General features: G+C 40.1%; 1 protein-coding gene across 2 annotated transcripts in view; it reads left to right on the forward strand.

Moving 5' to 3' along the window:
- LOC126413088 (TBC1 domain family member 13) overlaps nucleotides 1-22993 on the forward strand; it is a 231162-nt gene that overhangs the window by 93715 nt on the left and 114454 nt on the right. For both annotated transcript variants that reach the window (XR_007575362.1, XM_050082986.1), the window contains exon 6: nucleotides 1394-1592. Coding sequence is in view for 1 of the 2 variants with exons in the window: in XM_050082986.1 (XP_049938943.1) it covers nucleotides 1394-1592 (199 nt within the window). In the remaining variant the exon portion in view is untranslated. The remainder of the gene's footprint in view (nucleotides 1-1393; nucleotides 1593-22993) is intronic.

Below are 22993 nucleotides of genomic sequence, written 5' to 3' on the forward strand. Positions count from 1 at the left end.
ACATCTTCATTCTCACATTTGGCCACTTTTCTACATGTAAGATTTTGTTGTCATTGTTGATTAATCTGGTGTGGAGCCATTACTCAGTGATATTACCACGTTCATTGTACATTAAATTTCCCCGTGTTTCATGTGGTTGCCTTCAATACTTGACTCTCTTATTTTATTACCTCACATACTCCCATCCACATTGTCCACGCATTCTTCACAAACAACCATACGTCTCCCAAACAACTGAGCGGTAGAGATTTTGCATGTTTGGTCTTCATTATTCTTTGGTCTCCTATTTTTCATGATAATCTTACTTTGTCCTCTGCAACTTTCATTTACCCAACAACAATTTATCTTTGGAGTTCTTGTACAGTTACATATACTAACCTTTCACTGAAATTTCTGCCCATCATGTGTTAATTGGAAGTATTTTCATAACCTTTTGAAATCTGGGTACCACCCTTTGACAACACGGCATCTGATTGCCTTATTTTTCGTCTCTTCTTTTATTATTGATGTAAATGGAAACTTTTTGTTTCCCTTAATTGACATGACTTTTCCTTATATGTTATTGAAAATTGTCATTTGACATTGTTATTTCATGAAACAGAATGTAATTACTTATAACAAGAAAGATGTCATTAGACGAGTTCAGTAAATTTTTTCTTAATTTTCACAACTGGAATGGGATCTAGATTTTCTGAGGTTAAGTGAGCTTATTCTTATGACATCAAATCTTCTAGTGCAATGTCATGTGTTACAAATGAAAGAAATACAGTTTAGGACTAAGATGAACTCATTGACAGTTTTATTTAGACTAAATTTCAACATATAATAATTTTAATATATAATCAACAACCAGCTACAATTTCTTTGAATAAATACCTTGACTGGATTTGGATTTGAATAATTCATCTTTGTGCCTAATGTAGTCTTAATTGTATAAACTTAAAATTGTGACCTGTTATTGCAGCAGTGACATGGATCATGCATTTGTGTGATACAAACTACCACATTTTTGTGATCTTATGTGAGAATACAGCTTATGACTGTTAGAATGTGTGTATAACTTTCATATGTGCAGTATTTTAATTGTAAATCTTTCATAACATGTAGTGGCTTATAGGCTTATAAGGAAATGTGTTGTTTATTAGAAAAGACTAATGCTTTCTTTCCCTTCTTTCTTTGACATGCTGTCCTAGCAGCAGGTCTGTATACTTGTACAGTTATTTTTAAAATAATTTTAAGGAATTATTAATGCACATTAATCCTAATGTTGCATAAAAATGTCAGTTATTATTTTAGAAAGAAGTGTGATTAGTATGTCAGGTTAATGTTTGTAATTTATTATTATAAGTCTGTAAATAAACTACAAAAGTGTATCTGAATATGACATTCCCAGATAGCACTCTCCATTAAAAAAGCGCCAGAAGATTATGCACCAATGGCAGAAGGCATGGAAGCTCACTGGGAAGTAGTGGAGCGTATACTGTTTTTATATGCTAAGTTGAATCCTGGCCAAGGTTATGTTCAAGGAATGAATGAAATCATTGGCCCTATTTACTATGCATTTGCTTCCAACCCAGATGCTGAATGGAGAGGTAGGTTTCTTGTCATTTGTTTTTGAATACAGATAAATTGTAGACATGTAATAAGAGAGAGAATTTCATTTGTACAATAAAATTATAACATTCCGCATATGTAGTTCACACAGCATAATCATGATTCATATGTGCTGCAAAAAGAATTTCTCTCTTATTTACTTCTGTTGTTTGTTGCTGCAACCTATCGAATTTCTTTGAGAAACCACTTAAAACAAAACATTCAACAGACATTCCACAGCAGGTGTTTCATCTTGGCACATTTATTTAAAAACTGTGCAATTTGAAGTTTACTAAGGAAAAACACTACTAAACAACAATATGGGATTGTGGATCTGCCTCGCGCAAAACATTTTTGTTATTTATTTATTCCCAGACTAGTTTCAGTGTCTTTTTTTTTTCCTGATGAACCATAATTCCTCTTATCTTTGTGTCCCTACATGAAATGCACACTGGTGACAGTAGTCATTCTGCATTCAGTTTCAAAAGCCAGTTCTCTAAATTTTCGCAGCTGTGTTCCTTAAAAAGAATGTTGCCTTCCCTCCCGAGATTCCTATTCAAGTTCCTGAAGCACCTCCATAACACTCAAGTGTTGTTTAAACCTACCAGTAACAATTTTAGCAGCCCGCATCTGAATAGCTTTGATGTCTTCCTTGAATCTGACATGGGGCAGGTCCCAAATAATTGAGAACTATTCAAGAATGGGATTGAACTAGTGCACTATATGCTATCTCCTTTACAGATGAACCACACTTTCTCTAATTCTCCCTGTATGACACAGTCGACCATTCACCTTCCCTACTGCAATCTTTACATTCCCATTCCATTTTATATTACTTGGCAATGTTACACCTAGTTATTTAATCAACATGACTCTGTCAAGCAGCACACTACAAATGCTGTATTAGAACTCTGTGCGTTGCAATGACTGCAATGAAAATGAAATGGAATTACGTAAGATGCGTACTAGACAAGCAAATAAATGATATATGGGCTAAGGAATTTCTTTATTAGAGACCAATAGATATCAAAAGATGAGATGAAAATTTTATGAAAGATGGATGGATGAAATTAAAAAACATGAAGGAGCAACTGGAAGACTACAATGTATGTAAAAGTCTCGAGGAACTCTTCATTCACTAGTGGATATCAAATAGTGGTGGTTGCTGATGCTGATGCTGCTGCTGATTATGGTGATGATGATCAGTAGTTGTGTGCAGCATTGGTTTGACGGTAGTAAATTGGAATCTTTACCTGCTGAATTAGAACAAAAACATAGAATATATTTTTCACAGAGTACAAAATTGATGTTTAATACATACAAAAAAATATATTATAGATTTGTTAATATTGCTTTGAGCAGTGGTTTGACAATTGACTCATGAAGGCAATTTCTTAAACTGTTTGCAACTAAAAAACATACACTTTTGACTCAGTTACACAGAAGAGAGAATTAGTGACTAGTGATTGCTATCACATCAGTGACTATAGGTGTTAAAAGGAATTTAAGAAAGATAGGAAGATATTTTTCCATTAAAAATGTGATAGGGAACAGATTGCATCAAGGGGTAAAGTTCAAAAACATTTTACAGTATACGTTATACATGATGTACTGTACTAGCTTCAATAACCATTTTAGGAAGTTGCTACAAAAGCAGAGAAAGCTCAACAACAAATATAAGTGAAACTTTGCTAACAAACAAAAACTGAATGAAAGCAAAACAAGTGTAAGGAGAGTGTCCTTTATCTTTGAGAGTAAAATTGTGCCATCTTGTCACACAAAAATACTAAGAAGTTTTGGTTGGTTGGTTGGTTGTCTTGGGGAAGGAGAACAGACAGCGAGGTCATCGGTCTCATCGGATTAGGGAAGGATGGGGAAGGAAGTTGGCCGTGCCCTTTGAAAGGAACCATCCCGGCATTTGCCTGGAGCGATTTAGGGAAATCACGGAAAACCTAAATCAGGATGGCCGGACGCGGGATTGAACCGTCGTCCTCCCGAATGCGAGTCCAGTGTCGAGAAGTTTTGGTCTTACATACATACAGTAACAGGATCCTATCATCCACCTATTACTCAAGAATATCCCGGAACCAAAATGAAAGTTGTCAGACAGAAAGTTGAAATGCTGAATTTGGTTTACCAAAATTGTTTTATTGCAGGAGATGAAAATACAGTCCCTCATTTTAATTACTGCACGATCATTATGTTGGCATGTAATAAAATAAGAGATTGTGCAATGGAAAATTACTCAACAAAGGAACAGCATCCGAGCCTGATGACTTATGTATATGATTACATACAAATTAGGGAAAGAGCTGTCTCCCATTTTAGTGTCAGTTACTCAAAGGTGCTTATACCCTTGAAGGCTTCCAAGCAAGTGGAAAAAAATGCAGATCATTCCAGTTGTGAAGGAGAATTGTTATATCATTATGGAACCTATTTTATGACCATATTGTAAAATGGAATCTTCTTTATAGAAATTAACAAGGATTCCACAAATAAAGATCTTGTGAAATTCAGCTTACTCAGTTCATTCCCAAGGTCCTGAAGGTCATAGACAATGGCACCCAGGCAGATGCTGCATTCTTTGACTTCCATAAAATGTTTTATACGTTTCTGCACTGTCACTTCGTGAGCAAAATATAAGCTCTTGTTGTATTAGACCAACTTCATAATTGGATTTGGGGCTTCCTACCAGATAAAGCTCAACACATCTTTCTTAATGGGGACAAAACTGTCATATGTAAAAGTAATTTCTTGAGTACCCCAAGGAAGTATTAGGAGGTCATGGAGGTCATAACTGTACATGAGGTATAGAACTTTATTGTGAATAATTTTGGAAGCTCTGTTAGACTAATCTTAGATGAAGCTGTTATACATAGGTAACCTGCAACATTAGATACTGTAACAAGATGCAAGACAACCTGCAGAGGATCAGTAGATCTGTAATTGGCACAGACTCTGTCAGTTGCCACTCAACATAAATAAATGCAATATATTGCACATAAATAGAGAGGAAGGCCCATTACTGTTCAATTACACCTTTAGCTGTAACTCATTGGGAACAGTAATAACTGTAAGATATCTGGTGGTAAGCATTTGGAGTAACTTACAATGAAATGACCACAAAAATTAGTTGTAGAAAAAGCAGATGGCAGGCTGAGATTCATGGGAACAGTACCTAGAAATGAGACAAAGTGGTAGATGAGTTTTGTTGTTTGGACAACAAAATAAATGGGAATGCCTGAGGTAGAGGGAATATAAAATGCAGACTGTCAATAGTAAGAAAAGTTTTCCTGTAAAAGAGAAATATTTTAACATGGAGTTTAAATTTAACTGCTATGAAGCATTACCTGAAAGTATTTGTCCAGAGTGTTTCAAAGTGAAATTTAGGTGATAAACAGGACAGGCAAGAAGAGAAGAAAAACTATTGTTATGCAGGGCTATAGAAAAATGTTGGAGATTGTGTGGGTAGATAGGGTAAATAATGAAGAGATATTACTGAAACAAATTGAGAAGAAAAGAAAAGTATGGCACAGCTTGACTAAAAGAAGGGATCACTTGGTAGAACATATCCTGAAACATCAATGAATCATTAAAATGGTAATGTAGAGAAGTGTGTGAATTCAAAGTCGTGGAATGAGAGCAAGGCTTAACTACAGTAAGTAGGTTCACATCGATGTAGGTTATAGTAGCTATGGAGGAATGGAGAGGTTTGCACAGGTTATGCTAGTCTGGAGAGCTGTATCAAACCAGTCTTTAGACTGAAGACCACAAAAGTAACAACAAAATAACTCACCCATGGATGAAATTGATTACATAATACTTGTTTGGCCAGTTCTAGGGTACTGACCATTGGACTGGGACTCTTCTTAGGTAGGATTAATAGAAGGGATAGAGAAGCTCTAAAGGAGAACACACGTCATCACAAGTTAGTTTAATAAGTGAGAGAAGGGTATAGAGATGCCCATCAGAATCCAGTGGTATACACTACGTAGAATTGCCATTAAAATGCCAAGAATATACATTACAAGAAGAAACAAGCAATACAGTGGTTCCTCCTACACATATTTCACAAAATGATTTTGCTGGGTGAAAATGAGGGAAATTTGAGTTAATATTGAGGGACATTTACAGTTGTTCTTCCAGCATACCATTCTTGATTGGAACTGTTCATTTGATCAATACACCTAAAATTTCAAGTTTATGCAATGCTCTCATTGTCACTTTATGCCAAGAAAGATTGCCAGCGTAGCTATCATGAAGCATAAAACACTGAAAATCTGTCTTACACTGATCACCTGTAGTCAACAACACCAGCAGATGACAACTATCTTTGTATTATGGCTTGTAGGTATCCTGAGAATGCAGAACAACTGCATGCTGTCAATTTTAAAGCAACTGGAGAGGCTATGTGGACTCAAGTTGCAGGTCTCATTGCAGTGTAGTGGGTTGAGGGTGCAACAACTGCTACAGTGGTGTGGAACTGCTGTTCTTGGAGTGGTCAGGATGGTGATGGCTCTTCCACCTTAGCATTTTGGGTTCAGTGATTTGGCCAGGCCCATGGGATCCTGTTGGAGGTGAAGGTGGCTGAGACAAGACCATCTGTGTCCATGTCAACTCTCTATTGTTCCAACAACCTACAGCAATTACAGATGCGTGCTTTCATCCAGTGGTGTGTCCTGGCACCGACCCATGGTGCCCATGTATCACTGGTGCAGTTACGGGTCAATCTTGCTGCCCACGACAAAGTGGGTGCTGCACTGTGTCATGTTGTCTGGGTGGCAGCACGATTGCTCAGCAGTGTGGAGACCCCAATAGCTGAGTCGGCAGCTGGGGGACAATGCTCCCATAGTGATGGCTGGCGCTGGCAGGTGAAGTCTGCAGCACTGGATGGCACACAGGCGGAGTGTCACAGTGGCACAGCACCCAAAACTCAGCATCTCATCATATAAATGGCAATGTTATGGTGGTGGTGGTGGTGGTGGTGGTGGTGGTGGTGTTGGCTGTCCCGAGGATGCTCCATTAGTCTGGTAGTGCAGGTGTAACTGGTTACAGTTTGCGGCTCAAACATCTGCTTAGTGGCTCCAACAGTGTGTATTAAAAGACATCCCAGTGACTGTTTGGGTGTCTGACGCTGAAGAGATGCACCACTAGTTTGCGCATTGCAGCATAAGTGGCTCATTACTAGAGTCTTGCCACATTTTGATGTGATGTGTAGCAATTTCTGCATGTTGTCTGTGTCATCGCCTTCAGGACAGTAATTGGAATACCATGTCCTGAATTCCCTAGAAGTCATGGTGTGCCATAACAGCAGGAACCCTCCTCACCTGCTGGATGACCTGAGGAGGATCATTGTCAAAAGAGTTGGAAAGGCTTGAACAGCAATATCTTGACCACCCTGTGGGCAATATGCAAAATAGAAATGCTTTGTGAACTTAAATGAATCCTTGGAAGAAAGACAGCAAGGTTCTGCAAAATCTGTGTTGGATAAATGTAGAGAACGTGTATTCAAAGAAGGGCATATCACTGTTATGCTGCCACCAATGTATATCTTGCATAGGGATAATCAAAATAAGACTAAGAGAAACTAGGGTGCAAGAGAAACTAGGGTGCATGCGGAGGTATATAGACAGTCATTTTTCCTCATTGTAAACACAAATGGAATAGGAAAGAAAATCGATAATATTGGTATATGTACCCTCTGCTGTACACTGTATGGTGGCTTAGAATATATGTAGATGTTGTGAAGTGAAAGATTGTGAGGATGATGAAAAATGCCAACACTCGAAAATCATGAAACCATTCCTTAAAGAACTTAAGATCCTACACATACCATGTGTCTATATGCTTGAAGTTGTGATGTATGTAAAAAGGAGCTTGCTAAAGAAGGAAAATGTGTTTATTCAAAATAAAACTCTACATGAACACCATACAAGGTCAAATTGTGATGTACACAGAAATCATTGTTATATCACCATGTGCAAGAAAGGTGTATGTCATTCAGGATCACAGTTGTTTAGTAGGCTACCAAGTCACTTAAAGACCATTAACAAACTACATATCTTTAAAAAATATGGAACTATATCTTCCGGAAAACTGTTTTTACTAAGAATCACAGTATCTTGTAAACTGAATTTGTAAATATAATGCACATCTGATGCCAAGACTTCTGTCATGGAAGATATGTACATACAAATATTGTAAAAATGCAAAAGTGCCAATTTGTATTAAGTGTTTTGTATTGTATTGCATTTTTGTTGTTGTTGTTGTTTTTGCGGTGTTCTTCAGTCCTGAGACTGGTTTGATGCAGCTCTCCATGCTACTCTATCGTGTCCAAGCTTCATCTTCCAGTACCTACTGCAGCCTACATCCTTCTGAATCTGCTTGGTGTACTCATCTCTTGGTCTCCCTCTACGATTTTTACCCTCCACGCTGCCCTCCAATACCAAATTGGTGATCTCTTGATGCCTCGGAACATCTCCTACTACCAGCCGATCCCTTCACTAGTCAAGTTGTGCCACAAACTCCTCTTCTCCTCAATTCTATTCAATACCTCCTGTATTGCATTGTATTATGTGTTAAACAATATCCCATTTAACAAAAGAAAATTATGTAAGATGTCCATGTAAAGAATTTTATCTGTTGTAAGTATGCTTGTACAAACATCATAGTAAATGACCCGAGGAAATAATATTCAATGTAACAATGTTTGAATTAATGAAAGTTTGTCCAACATTTAGGGTACAAGATATGTACCTCAAAGATTTCAGGATGTAAATAAATAAATAAATAAATAAACTATCTAATTAAAAGTGCTTTGAGAAATAAACACAACACCAAATGGAAACTTCGTAATGCTTAGGATTTCTAACACATTACTGGTAAGTGAGAGAGTAGTATGATGTGCAGAAACACCATATTGAAAACCAAACTCTCTACTGTTAATGACATTCAGGTTTCCAAGGTTTGTCAGTATCCTATTATACATATCTTTCTGAAAAACTTTAGAACACATCATGAAATGTGAGGTGGGTTACAGCTTATAAGACACAAATAACATCCTCACTTTTATAAAGAGTAACAGCATATTTCAGTCTTTCAGAGACACTCATTATTGCAGGGGGTATAATACATATGAGCCAAAACTTGGGATATTTCATTTCAGCAATTCATCAACAGCTTGCTGCAAACATGATGTACGGCAGTAGGAGTTTCTTTCAATGAGAGAGTGATTTTTGATTTCACTAACAGTTAAAGGGGTGAATTTACTTGGTTGTACAGTTCAGAGAAATTACACTTCAGTATATATGCAGCTTTGTTTGAAGAACGGTTGTAGTAACTTACTTGGGCAGTGTTTGCTTGCTGTGCTGCAAGCACTCACAGTTTTTTAATTAAAATTTCATGTATAGAATAGAAGGAGTTGACAAGAAAAATTGATTTCAGTTTAGATTTAAAATCTGGTCTTGTACCTGTTGGACATTTTATTTTGTAGATGTTGTTTTCTGTGGTCACATATTGAGCACTTTGTGAACCACTGACAGCTTTAGTTCTAAATATTGAAGATCATTTTTCTCCTAGTAATGTAGCTAAATGCATTTCTGTTCTTTTCAGATTGTGTTTCATTAGCAAATATGTACAGTGAAGGTTTTATTAAAATACCTAGTTCTGTGAAGTAACACCTACAAGACAACAATGGGCAAACAACACATACTGCTCTCTATGCTTGCTTTTTGCTGCTAATATGTCAGATTTTTCCTGTGTTTTGAACTACTTATCTTTGAATTTCATTCTGTTTTCCCTCCTCCTCTTTCTTATTCCCTCTTTTTCTTAATGTTCTATTTTAAAGGGGAATGTTGTTGTTGTTGTTATTGTTGTTGTTGTGGTCTTCAGTCAGGAGACTGCTTGGATGCAGCTCTCCATGCTACTCTATCCTGTGCAAGCTTCTTCAACTCCCAGTACCTACTGAAACCTACATCATTCTGAATCTGCTTAGTGTATTCATCTGTTGGTCTCCCTCTACCATTTTTACCCTCCACGCTGCCCTCTAATACATCTACATCTACATCTACGTGACTACTCTGCAATTCACATTTAAGTGCTTGGCAGAGGGTTCATCGAACCACAGTCATACTATCTCTCTACCATTCCACTCCTGAACAGCGCGCTGGAAAAACGACACCTAAACCTTTCTGTTCGAGCTCTGGTTTCTCTTATTTTATTTTGATGATCATTCCTACCTATGTAGGTTGGGTTCAACAAAATATTTTCGCACTGGTGATCCCTTGATGCCTCAGAACATGTCCTACCAACCGATCCCTTCTTCTAGTCTAGTTGTGCCACAAATTTCTCTTCTCCCCAATCCTATTTAGTACTTCCTCATTAGTTATGTGATCTACCCATCTAATCTTCAGCATTCTTCTGTAGCACCACATTTCGAAAGTATCAATTCTCTTCTTGTTAAAACTATTTATTGTCCATGTTTCACTTCCGTACATGGCTACACTAAATACAAATACTTTCAGAAATGACTTCCTGACACTTAGACCTATACTCGACGTTAACAAATTTCTCTTCTTCAGATATGCTTTCCTTGCCATTACCAGTCTACATTTTATATCCTCTCTACTTTGACCATCATCAGTTATTTTTCGCCCCAAATAGCAAAACTCCTTTACTACTTTAAGTGTCTCATTTCCTAATCTAATTCCCTTAGCATCACCTGATCTATAAATTCGACTGCATTCCATTATCCTTGTTTTGCTTTTGTTGATGTTCATCTTATATCCTCCTTTCAAGACACTATCCATTCCGTTCAACTGCTCTTCCAAGTCCTTTGCTCTCTCTGACAGAATTACAATGTCATCGGCAAACCTCAAAGTTTTTATTTCTTCTCCATGGATTTTAATACCTACTCTGAATTTTTCTTTTCTTTCCTTCACTGCTTGCTCAATATAGAGACTGAATAACATCGGGGAGAGGCTACAACCCTGTCACACTCCCTTCCCATATACTGCTTCCCTTTGATGTCCCTCGACTCTTATAACTACCATCTGGTTTCTGTAGAAATTGTAAATAACCTTTCGCTCCCTGTATTTTACCCCTGCCACCTTCAGAATTTGAAAGAGAGTAATCCAGTCAACATTGTCAAAAGCTTTCTCTAAGTCTACAAATGCTAGAAACGTCAGTTTGCCTTTCCTTAATCTAGCTTCTAAGATAAGTCGTAGGGTCAGTATTGCCTCATGTGTTCCAATATTTCTACGGAATCCAAACTGATCTTCCCCGAGGTTGGCTTCTACCAGTTTTTCCATTCGTCTGTAAAGAATTCGCATTAGAACTATGCAGACATGACTTATTAAACTGATAGTGCGGTAATTTTCGCGTCTGTCAACACCTGCTTTCTTTGGGATTGGAATTATTATATTCTTCTTGAAGTCTGTGGGTATTTCGCCTGTCTCATACATCTTGCTCACCAGATGGTAGAGTTTTGTCAGGACTGGCTCTCCCAAGGCTGTCAGTAGTTCTAATGGAATGTTGTCTACTCCTGGAGCTTTGTTTCGACTCAGGTCTTTCAGTGCTCTGTCAAACTCTTCACGCAGTATCTTATCTCCCACTTCATCTACATCCTCTTCTATTTCCATAATATTGTCCTCAAGTACATCACCCTTGTATAGACCCTCTATGTACTCCTTCCATCTTTCTGCTTTCCCTTCTTTGCTTAGAACTGGGTTTCCATCTGAGCTCTTGATATTCATACAAGTGGTTCTCTTTTCTCCAAAGGTCTCTTTAATTTTCCTGTAGGCAGTATCTATCTTACCCGTAGTGAGATAAGCATCTACATCCTTACATTTGTCCTCTAGCCATCCCTGCTTAGCCATTTTGCACTTCCTGTCAATCACATTTTTAAGACGTTTGTATTCCTTTTTGCCTGCTTCATTTACTTCATTTTTATATTTTCTCCTTTCATCAATGAAATTCAGTATTTCTTCTGTTACCCAAGGATTTCTACTAGCCCTCGTCTTTTTACCTACTTTGATCCTCTGCTGCCTTCACCACTTCATCCCTCAAAGCTACCCATTCTTCTTCTACTGTATTTCTTTCCCCCATTCTTGCCAATTGTTCCCTTAAGCCGTCGGCACACGGACCGTGCATCCGAACGTTGAGTGTTGAGCGTGCCGAGTTTCTGATGTCATAGCGTGAAACAGCACATCCGGGAGTCTTTCCGAACGTGCAGAGCAATATCTGGCATGTCAGATATTCTGAGCATGCGTCTGAGCGTTGGCCAATGAGATGGCACAACGCCACCTATGTCACACGCTCGCCGTCTCCTTCAGTACAGAGTTGTGAGGCGCCATATTGCCATTCATTTTAAGCTTATATGTATACACGCCGTTTCTGAGCACCACCAAACTGAGAATCACTGGAAAACCCGTTGTTAACTTTGTGATTCGTTGCAATAAAATAATGAGAAACATCATATTTGTAACAAAAGAATAGTTGTAACTGGCGTATTAGTTGTAACTTGCGTATTATGAGAGTAGGCTATTTGAAGGCAGCGACACACTGAAGATCCACCCAAAACTCATTGTTCTTGGTACAATGTGTTATAATTAAATTTCAGTTAGTAACATAACTACGATTAAGGTTTTTAGCGAAAGGTAAGATTCTGTTAAAAGAGACTAAGCTGTAATGTTGGTTTAGCGTAATGGATAGCGGCACCATCTATGAATGAGTGTTTTTGTTGGGGCGGTGGTTCGCGTCCTGACACAACCAATTTTTTTTCCCCTAAGATTCGCGTTTTTATTAGGTTCTGATACTTTATTATTAGTTTAGTATAAGTATAGACTATAATATTTGCTGTTATGTAAATACAAGTTCCCCTTTTTTGAGGGGTGACTTTGTTCAATTAGCTTAATCTACAGGACAGCTTGCGCTACTTGTATACAGATATTTTGCTCCTTTTTCTTTTACGCTTCGTAATTCACATGTTGCAAGGATTCTGATACTGGGTAGGAACAGTGATCAAGTAAGACTGACCTTGAAATAATGTCTATCTTATGCGGAGAAGTATTCCAAATCTGTATCGCACTATTTGTAAAGGAACTTTTATAAGCCTGTGTCCTTATTGATTGGACGTGGTACTTTCCCTTTCGTGGACGACGGAGGAAATGTGCGTTTCAATAGACCTAAGGTGGGAAATTTATGCGCGCCCGTTGAGTAAACAGTGTGATTTACGAACTAGAAACATCCCTCAACTGCCGGTGCAGTGCGTTGCGATCGCTTATACCACGTTGGGGCCCACGTACCGTATGCACAAGTCGCATCGTTCCTGAGCGTTCAGCAGCACGTTGAACTTGGCACGCTCAACGTTAACGTTCAACAGCACGGTCCGTGTGCCGACGGCTTTATGCTCTCCCTGAAACTCTGTACAACCTCTGGTTTACTCAGTTTATCCAGGTCCCATCTCCTTAAATTCCCACGTTTTTGCAGTTTCTTCAGTTTTAATCTACAGTTCATAACCAATAGATTGTGGTCAGAGTCCACATCTGCCCCTGGAAATGTCTTACAATTTAAAACCTGGTTCCTAAATCTCTGTCTTACCATTATATAATCTATCTGAAAACTGTCAGTATCTCCAGGCTTCTTCCATGTATACATTCTTCTTTTATGATTCTTGAACCAAGTGTTAGCTATGATTAAGTTGTGCTCTCTGCAAAATTCTACCAGGTGGCTTCCTCTTTCATTTCTTACCCCCAATCCATATTCACCTACTACATTTCCTTTTCTCCCTTTTCCTACTGACGAATTCAAGTCTCCCGTGACTATTAAATTTTCGTCTCCCTTCACTATCTGAATAATTTCTTTTATTTCATCATACATTTCTTCAATTTCTTCGTCATCTGCAGAGCTAGTAGGCATATAAACTTGTACTACTGTAGTAGGTGTGGGCTTCATATCTATCTTGGCCACAATAATGCGTTCACTATGCTGCTTGTAGTAGCTTACCCGCATTCCTATTTTTTTATTCATTATTAAACCGACTCCTGCATTACCCCTATTTGATTTTGTGTTTATAACCCTGTAGTCACCTGACCAAAAGTCTTGTTCCTCCTGCCACCAAACTTCACTAATTCCTACTATATCTGACTTTAACCTATCCATCTCCCTTTTTAAATTTTCTAACCTTCCTGCCCAATTATGGCATCTGACATTCCACGCTCAGATCTGTAGAATGCCAGTTTTCTTTCTCCTGATAACGACATCCTCTTGAGTAGTCACCCCCTGGAGATCTGAATGGGGGACTATTTTACCTCCGGAATATTTTACCCAAGAGGACGCCATTATTATTTAACCATACAATAAAGCTGCATGCACTTGAGAAAAATTACGGCTGTACTTTCCCCTTGCTTTCAACCGTTTGCAGTACCTGCACAGCATGGCCTTTTTGGTTAGTGTTACAGGGCCAGATCGGTCAATCATCCAGACTGTTGCCCCTGCAACTACTGAAAAGGCTGCTGCCCCTCTTCAGGAACCATACGTTTGTCTGGCCTCTCAATAGATACCCCTCTGTTGTGGTTGCACCTACGGTACGGCTATCTGTATCGCTGAGGCACGCAAGCCTCCCCACCAGCGGCAAGGTCCATGGTTCGAGGGGGAGGGGGGGGGTTGAAAGGGGAATATATTATAGAAATGAGGGAGGAAAGAGAAGTCGCACAGGTGAAACAGGCTATAGATTTTTTTAATTCTGTTGGTTCTAATATGCATATGTTTCTGATTTTGGCATTGTAAAAGTCTCTCTCTCTCTCTCTCTCTCTCTCTCTCTCACACACACACACACACACACACACACACACACACACACACACACACACACACACACACATTCACATTCACACGAGCAATCACACCTCATGCACATATGGCCACTATCTCAAGCCAGAATGTAACTGTGTCACACTGAACAGAAGCATAAATGTGGAGTGAAGTGGGAGTGGTAGCAGGGTGTGGCTGGGAGGGAGAGAACTCGGCTCTGCTTAGCGTAGCATGTAGGGGCCAGACGGTGGCCAGCAAGGATGTCAGGCACATCCTCAGGAGGCTATGGGGGAGGATGGGAGCTGTGGGATGAGAAGGAGAGGAGCAGAGAAGAAGAAAAGACCAGTGGATGTGTTGGCAGAGAGCAGTGCACAATGAAAGTGAGGGGATGTAAATTGGGAGTAGGTGATAGGACAGAGGGTCCAGAAACTGTTGCATTGAGGATGTGTGGACAGTAGTTTTGTGTAGCTTGATTTCAGGAGCAGAGAGTGTGTTGTAACGATAACACATTCCTGTGCAGTTCAAAAGAGCTGGTAGTGGAGGGAGGGATCCAGATTGAGATCAAGCATGCTGTTTTCAGCTGCTTGTTGCATTACAGGTCAGTAGACTTGCCTCTTGGCCATAATTTCTCTGTGACCATTCACCCTGGTGGACAGCTGTTTTGTAGTCACATCAATATAAAAAGCTACGCAATGATTGCAGCAGAACTGGTATATGACATGGCTGCTTTCACAGGTGGCCCATCTGCTGACGGGGTAGGACAGGACTGGAATAGGAAGAGCTGGGTGGGTGGACTGTGCAGGTCTTATACCTGAGTCTACCTCATGGTTGGTTGGTTGGTTGGTTGGTTGGTTTGGGGAAGGAGACCAGACAGCGTGGTCATCGGTCTCATCGGATTAGGGAAGGATGGGGAAGGAAGTCGGCCGTGCCCTTTCAGAGGTACCATCCCGGCATTTGCCTGGAGTGATTTAGGGAAATCACGGAAAACCTAAATCAGGATGGCCGGACGCGGGATTGAACCGTTGTCTTTCCGAATGCGAGTCCAATGTGCTACCACTGCGCCACCTCGCTCGGTCTACCTCATGGATATGAACCCTGTGGCAAGGCATTGGGATTGGGAGTAGCACAGGGATGGACTAGGATGCTGTGGAGGTTGCATGGGTGATGGAAAACCTCTTTTGGAGGGGTGAGAAGGATCTCGGTTAGAATGTCCCTCATTTAAGGGTGTGATGATAGATAATCAAAGCCCTGATTAAGGATGTGGATCATTAGTTGCATTTTGGCATGGTATTGGGCAACGAAGGAATCATTCCATTGTAGCTAGTTCTTGGAGTGGTTGGAGGATTGGGGGCTTGTTGGGATATGGCATTAGAGATCTGTTTGTGAACTAGGTCTGTGGGATAGTGCCTATTTGTGTGATCTTCAGCATACTGGACAGTGGAGTTCTTGTCACTACAGATACACCATCCCTGGGCAACCAGGCTTTATGGGATGAATTTTTTGGTGTGAAAGGGATGGCAGTTGTCAAAATGCAGGTACTGTTGAAGTTGGTAGGTTTAATGTGGTTAGATGTGTGGATGGAGCCATCAGATGAGAGGAGGTCAACGTCCAGGAAGGTGGCATGCTGAATTGGAGGACAAGTGGTTGTGTGTAGGATAAATTTAGTAAGTGATATGAATATAATAGAGGGAAACATTCCACGTGGGAAAAATAGATCTAAAAACAAAGATGATGAGACTTACCAAACAAAAGCGCTGGCAGGTCGATAGACACACAAACAAACACAAACATACACACAAAATTCAAGCTTTCGCAACAAATGGTTGCTTCATCAGGAAAGAGGGGAGGAGAGGGAAAGACGAAAGGATGTGGACTTTAAGGGAGAGGGTAAGGAGTCATTCCAATCCCGGGAGCGGAAAGACTTATCTTAGGGGGAAAAAAGGACAGGTATACACTCACACACACACACACACACACACACACACACACACACACACACACACATATCCATTCGCACATACACAGACACAAGCAGACATTTGTAAAGGCAAAGAGTATGGGCAGAGATGTCAGCCGAGGCGGAAGTAAAGAGGCAACTTGAAATTAGCAGAGAACGTATCTCTGCCTACGTAGATCAACTCCTTCAATCCATTACATGCTGTCTCCCATCCTTCATCAAAGACACCAACCACTTTCTCGAATGCCTGGAATCCTTACCCAGTCTGTTACCCCCGGAAACCATCCTTGTAACCATTGATACCACTTCCTTATACACAAATATTCCGCACGTCCAGGACCTCGCTGCGATGGAGCACTTCCTTTCACACCAATCACCTGCCACCCTACCTAAAACCTCTTTCCTCATTACCTTAGCCAGCTTCATCCTGACCCACAACTTCTTCACTTTTGAAGGCCAGACATACCAACAATTAAAGGTAACAGCCATGGGTACCAGGATGCCCCCCTCGTACGCCAACCTATTCATGGGTCGCTTAGAGGAAGCCTTCTTGCTTACCCAGGCCTGCAAACCCAAAGTTTGGTACAGATTTATTGATGACATCTTCATGATCTGGACTCACAGTGAAGAAGAACTCCAGAATTTCCTCTCCAACCTCAACTCCTTTGGTTCCATCAGATTCACCTGGTCCTACTCTAAATCCCATGCCACTTTCCTTGACGTTGACCTCCATCTGTCCAATGGCCAACTTCACACGTCCGTCCACATCAAACCCACCAACAAGCAACAGTACCTCCATTATGACAGCTGCCACCCATTCCACATCAGACGGTTCCTTCCCTTTAGCCTAGGTCTTCGTGGCAAATAAATCTGCTCCAGTCCGGAATCCCTGAACCATTACACCACCAACCTGAAAACAGCTTTCGCATCCCACAACTACCCTCCCGACCTGGTACAGAAGCAAATAACCAGAGCCACTTCCTCATCCCTTCAAACCCAGAACCTCCCACAGAAGAACCCCAAAAGTGCCCACTTGTGACAGGATACTTTCTGGGACTGGATCAGACTCTGAATGTGGCTCTCCAGCAGGTATACGACTTCCTCAAATCCTGCCTTGAAATGAGATCCATCCTTCATGAAATCCTCCCCACTCCACCAAGAGTGTTTTTCCGCCGTCCACCTAACCTTCGTAACCTCTTAGTTTATCCCTATGAAATCCCCAAACCACCTTCCCTACCCTCTGGCTCCTACCCTTGTAACCGCCCCCAGTGTAAAACCTGTCCCATGCACCCTCCCACCACCACCTACTCCAGTCCTGTAACCCGGAAGGTGTACATGATCAAAGGCACAGCCACGTGTGAAAGCACCCACGTGATTTACCAACTGACCTGCCTGCACTGTGAAGCTTTCTATGTGGGAATGCCCAGCACAAACTGTCCATTCGCATGAATAGACACAAGCAGACAGTGTTTGTTGGTAATGAGGATCACCCTGTGGCTAAACATGCCTTGGTGCACGGCCAGTACATCTTGGCACAGTGTTACACCATCTGGGTTATCTGGATACTTCCCACTAACACCAACCTGTCAGAACTCCGGAGATGGGAGCTTGCCCTTCATTATATCCTCTCTTCTTGTTATCCGCCAGGCCTCAACCTCCGCTAATTTCAAGTTGCCGCCACTCATACCTCACCTGTCTTTCAACAACATCTTTGCCTCTTTACTTCCACCTCGACTGACATCTCTGCCCATACTCTTTGCCTTTACAAATGTGTGCTTGTGTCTGTGTTTGTGCGAATGGATATGTGTGTGTGTGCGAGTGTATACCTGTCCTTTTTTCCCCCTAAGGTAAGTCTTTCCACTCCCGGGATTGGAATGACTCCTTGCCCTCTCCCTTAAAACCCACATCCTTTCGTCTTTCCCTCTCCTTCCCTCTTTCCTGATGAAGCAACCATTTGTTGCGAAAGCTTGAATTTTGTATGTATGTTTGTGTTTGTTTGTGTGTCTATCGACCTGCCAGCGCTTTTGTTTGGTAAGTCTCATCATCTTTGTTTTTAGATAAATTTAGTAATATGTATGAGGAATAATGTAGTGGGTTTGCAGTCTGAAGGACATTGTGTGAGGTACTGTTCAGTAGTGGCAAGACTGTGGTCATAAGGGATGTTGGTGTATGGGGAAATGGCATCATGACAAGTAGAGATCCAAGAGGTAAAGGGCTGGGGATGATGGAGATTAAGTGAAGGAAGTGGTTGGTATGTTTGACAAGGGATGCTAGATTTCAGGCTCTTGGTAGGAGGCGTTGGTCAGTGAGAGCCGATATTCTTTCAGTGGTTGCACAATAACCAGCTACAGTGGGATGTCCAGGATTGTTGGGTTTTGTGGACTTCATGGAGTATGTCGCAGTGTGAAGAGGGAAACAGATTCTGGGTAGAGGTTCTGGAAAGGGCGCAAGATTTCAAGCAGGGATTAGAGATTGTGTTGGAACTCTGGGATTGGTTTACTCTTGCATAGTCTATAGATGAAGGAGTCAGCCTAAAGGCTCCACCACACTCCTGCATATTGACAGCTTCCATCCCTTCCACATCAAAACATCCCTCCAATACAGCCTGGGCACTTGGGGATGGCAAATCTGCAGTGACAAGAATTCCATTTTCCAGTATGCTGAAAGTCTTATAAAGGCCTTCACAGACGGGCACTATCCCCCCACACTTAGTTCACTAATAGATTTACTATGCCATGACACCTCACATCCCCAACCCTCCCATCAACCCCAAGAACTAACTATAACAGAACGCCCCCTTCATCACCCTACACCATGCCAGACTAGAACAACTGAACCACGTGTTTCGTCAGGTCTTTGATTATCCATCATTGAGTCTGAAATTAGGGACATCCTCCCCAAGATCCATCCCATCCCTCCAAAAGTGGTGTTCTGTTGGCCACCCAATATCATAGTCCATCCCACTGCCACTCTCAATCCCATCCCCCTATAAGACCCAGCTGCAAGACCTGTCCAGTCCACTCTTAGTCCATGGGGTTATCCTACTTCATCAGAGGCTGGGCCTTGTAAAGCTTTTTGGTTCTGCTCACTGCGAAGAATTCGTAGTTGTTTTCTGTTAATATATTGGCTCTCTCTAGGGACGATTTCACTTAGCATCTTGACAATACTAGCTTTACGTGATATTTGTTCACTTAATGCAGCTGGTTGGGCTAAATAAAAGTCACTGTTTTAAAACATATTACTTTATTCCAGTTAAGTGGTCACATCCACACTCCAGTGCTGCCCAACGGTAAAGACCCCAAGCAACCTGTGTCTGGGCCCCTCTTCACTTGGGCTGCTTCTGCCACATTCTGACACATAAAGTAGTCCATCCAAAATAACAAAGATTTCTACAACTTTCCCACATTCTGGCATTCTAAAACTATTTTCTATGGCTAAATTTTGATGTTCTTGAGCAAATATCACTATTGTCTTTTAATTCTGTGGAAAATTCTTGTAGGACATATGGCACATGGATACATTATGTAAGTCTACTGATTTCCTGCAAAAATAACCAATGTGTGGAAATAGTGTCTTTGCATTAATTCAAAGAGCCTCTATGATGTTGCCTACCACTGGTCATCGATGTTATAGTAGTGTTATAATAAACCCCCCCCCCCCCCCAGAGATTTTGGTCAAATCACAAATGAAGAGCAAAATTTCTTAATGATTAGTCTGAGGGACATGAAATTTAAAAAGACTATTTACTTTTAGTTCGGGACAATACTTAAACGATGCTGTTGTATGAAAACATATGTTCCCAGAGGACATTCCAGCATTAAATAAATAAAAAGTAAACAATACATAAAACTATAAGTGACAAATAGAATTCCAGTATTTACAAAATATACGGGTAATATTACCTATGTGTCAGAAATGTGGAAGATGGTTAAAATTACTTTCCATTCCGTGTTAAATATAAACATCCAAATTTTTATTGAAAAGGCTTAAGATTTACAAATATACAATGAAATGCTTTAAAATTAATGTACTCTTATGCCACACAGAATTTCATAAATGAGTTCTTTCTTTTTCCTGTAAAACATATATATGTGAACTTTACACCAATGAAACACATTTTGCACTCTCTTGTGTACTCTGCTTCCAGTTTCATTATCCACAGCACAAACTTTCAACACTCACTGATACATTTGGTTTTATCAGTTTTGTCTCTTGCAACCGTTGAGTCAGTATGTCCAATCCAGAGTCCTTTTCACTGACAGTCCAAGTATCACCCACTGCATCAACCCATCCTCCTCCATATAAGTACTTGGACTCCCAAATGCGAAACAAGCTAAGATATTCTAATGAAAGCCACATTCACTGAAATTTTACTGTGATAAGTCATTAAGGAAAACCAAACAAAGCTTAAGAAATGCACAAATCAAACCTCCAGTTTGGGATTCGATTCTCAAAGTAATGTGAAAAATGCAAAATAATTTCCAGCTGTGCATCGTAGTAGTCCTCTCAGTATCAGTGAAACAAAGTCCAACTCAATATCTGACAAGAAAATTAACCATTAATCCCCAACTACTTCTTTCGTAAATCAAATGGCCCATTTTACCCTCCTGCTTGTGTACAATAACTATATATAACTTAAAATCCAAGCAATAACAAAAATCTTTAAATGTGCACTTGATAAAATCCTACAGTGTTATTACAAAGTCACTGGTCAAGTAATACTCATTTTAGGATTAATACTGAATCTTTACCCTTCAGAAGTTGTATATAAATACACTTGGAAACGTGAAATTAACTATTAAAAAATATATATATATTTAAAAAACACACACACACATACACCACTCTCTCCAGTCTCACTCACTTCAACATATTCCATCATGATCCTCTTTCATTATATAACTTTATCTCATTTATATTTCTCACGCAAAGTATTTTGTTTGTCTGGGGGGGCAAACTAAACAGTATGCATTTGGATGTGGAATTGCCATTACCTCAAAAGGCCCATAATATGATTCAAGAAATTTCTTTGTCTCATTGTTGTGCTCACTTGACTTCTCCTTCATCCTCACCAACACCAGATCTCCAACTCTTATCTCTGTCACCTTCATCTTTCTGTCATGTCTTTGCTTTCTTTGCAGTGCTCTTCTCTCCATGTTCTCCCTTACAAAAGTTTCCAACTCTTCTCTTCTCATCTCATTATGTGGGGGATAATCGACATGTTCTGAGATCAGATTTGGTGGTTTTGTGTTGAACTCCACCTCCCATGATGAAAACCCTATTGTGTTACGCTTCACACAATTCATTACAGTTTCAAAATCTTTTTGGATGTTTCACCAAAGAGCTATGTTTATTGCTACAGTATGTTCTGCAGAGCCATCCCAGTTCTCTCATATATTGCTCTGCCAGATTGCTCAAGGGATGTTACACTGAGATTCTTATATGCTTTATCCCTGCAGTATCTGTAAACTTAATCCAATCATTACTAGTGAATTGGCATCCATTGTCATTTAAAATAGCTGTTGGTACCTAATCAAAGGAAAATACTCTTGTGTGAACTTGGAAATCAGACTCTTACTGGTTGGCTATTTTATTGCATTCAACTCGATATATTTACTAAATACATCCACTTTTACACAAATGTATTTGCATCCACCTCTTCCAGTTGTCAGTGGTCCAAAAAGACCAACTGCTACCAGATATCCTACCTTTTCAGGTATTATACACTGCATATATTCCTGACTGCGTGCCTGGCTTACCTTAACTCTCTGACAGGTGTCACAACTCTCAAGCTGTTTCCAAATTCATCTAACCATATTACTGAACGCAACATTTTCCCTCAGTGCATTTTTGAGGTACATAGTGTCCATAGCTCAGGTGCACATGCTGAATTAAATCATTGTCATAGTCCTATGTAAAACATAACTTCCATTCATCACTACTTTTGTTTGCCCTTCTGAACAAAATTCCATTACGTTTTTTGTAATATTCAAATTTTCCTTGTCTCTAGTTTGCTGGCATCTCTTTATCTATTGTAGCTTGGGATCCTGATCCTGTGATCTTCTCATGTCCCTACATACTCCTCTGATATTTCTCTCGCATTTTAAATTATTTCTTTCCATCCTCTTCCTCTTAACATACCCCAATTCCCACTGGTAATTTTGAGAAAGCATCACCAGAATATTTTCAGTTCCCTTTATGTACTGGATGCTGTAATTAAATTGCTGCTGAACGTAGCCCATCTCATTAGTCTGCTGTTCAACAATTTACATTCACTTAAATAGCTAAATGCTTTATGATCAGTGAAAACAATCACTTCATGATCCAATAGATAGTTTCTGAACTTGGTGAATGCCCCCACAACTGCTAACAACTCCTTTTCAGTGATCCCATAGCTCTGCTCATGTTTAGAAAGAGTACTCAATGCAAAAGCTATACTCCTCAGTTCTTCGTGTCCATCTACCGCTTTTTTCTGTGACAGTGCTACTCCCAAACCATTATCACTGCTGTCAGTGTGCAAATAGTAATGCAGGGTTGGATCCAGGTGGTATTGTAATCCACTGTTACTTAAACCATCCTTTATCTCCTGAAAATCTTTGGTGCAATCCTATGTCCACATCCAAATTGCATGTT

This window comes from Schistocerca serialis, chromosome 1, assembly GCF_023864345.2.
Source record: "Schistocerca serialis cubense isolate TAMUIC-IGC-003099 chromosome 1, iqSchSeri2.2, whole genome shotgun sequence".
NCBI lineage: Eukaryota > Metazoa > Arthropoda > Insecta > Orthoptera > Acrididae > Schistocerca > Schistocerca serialis.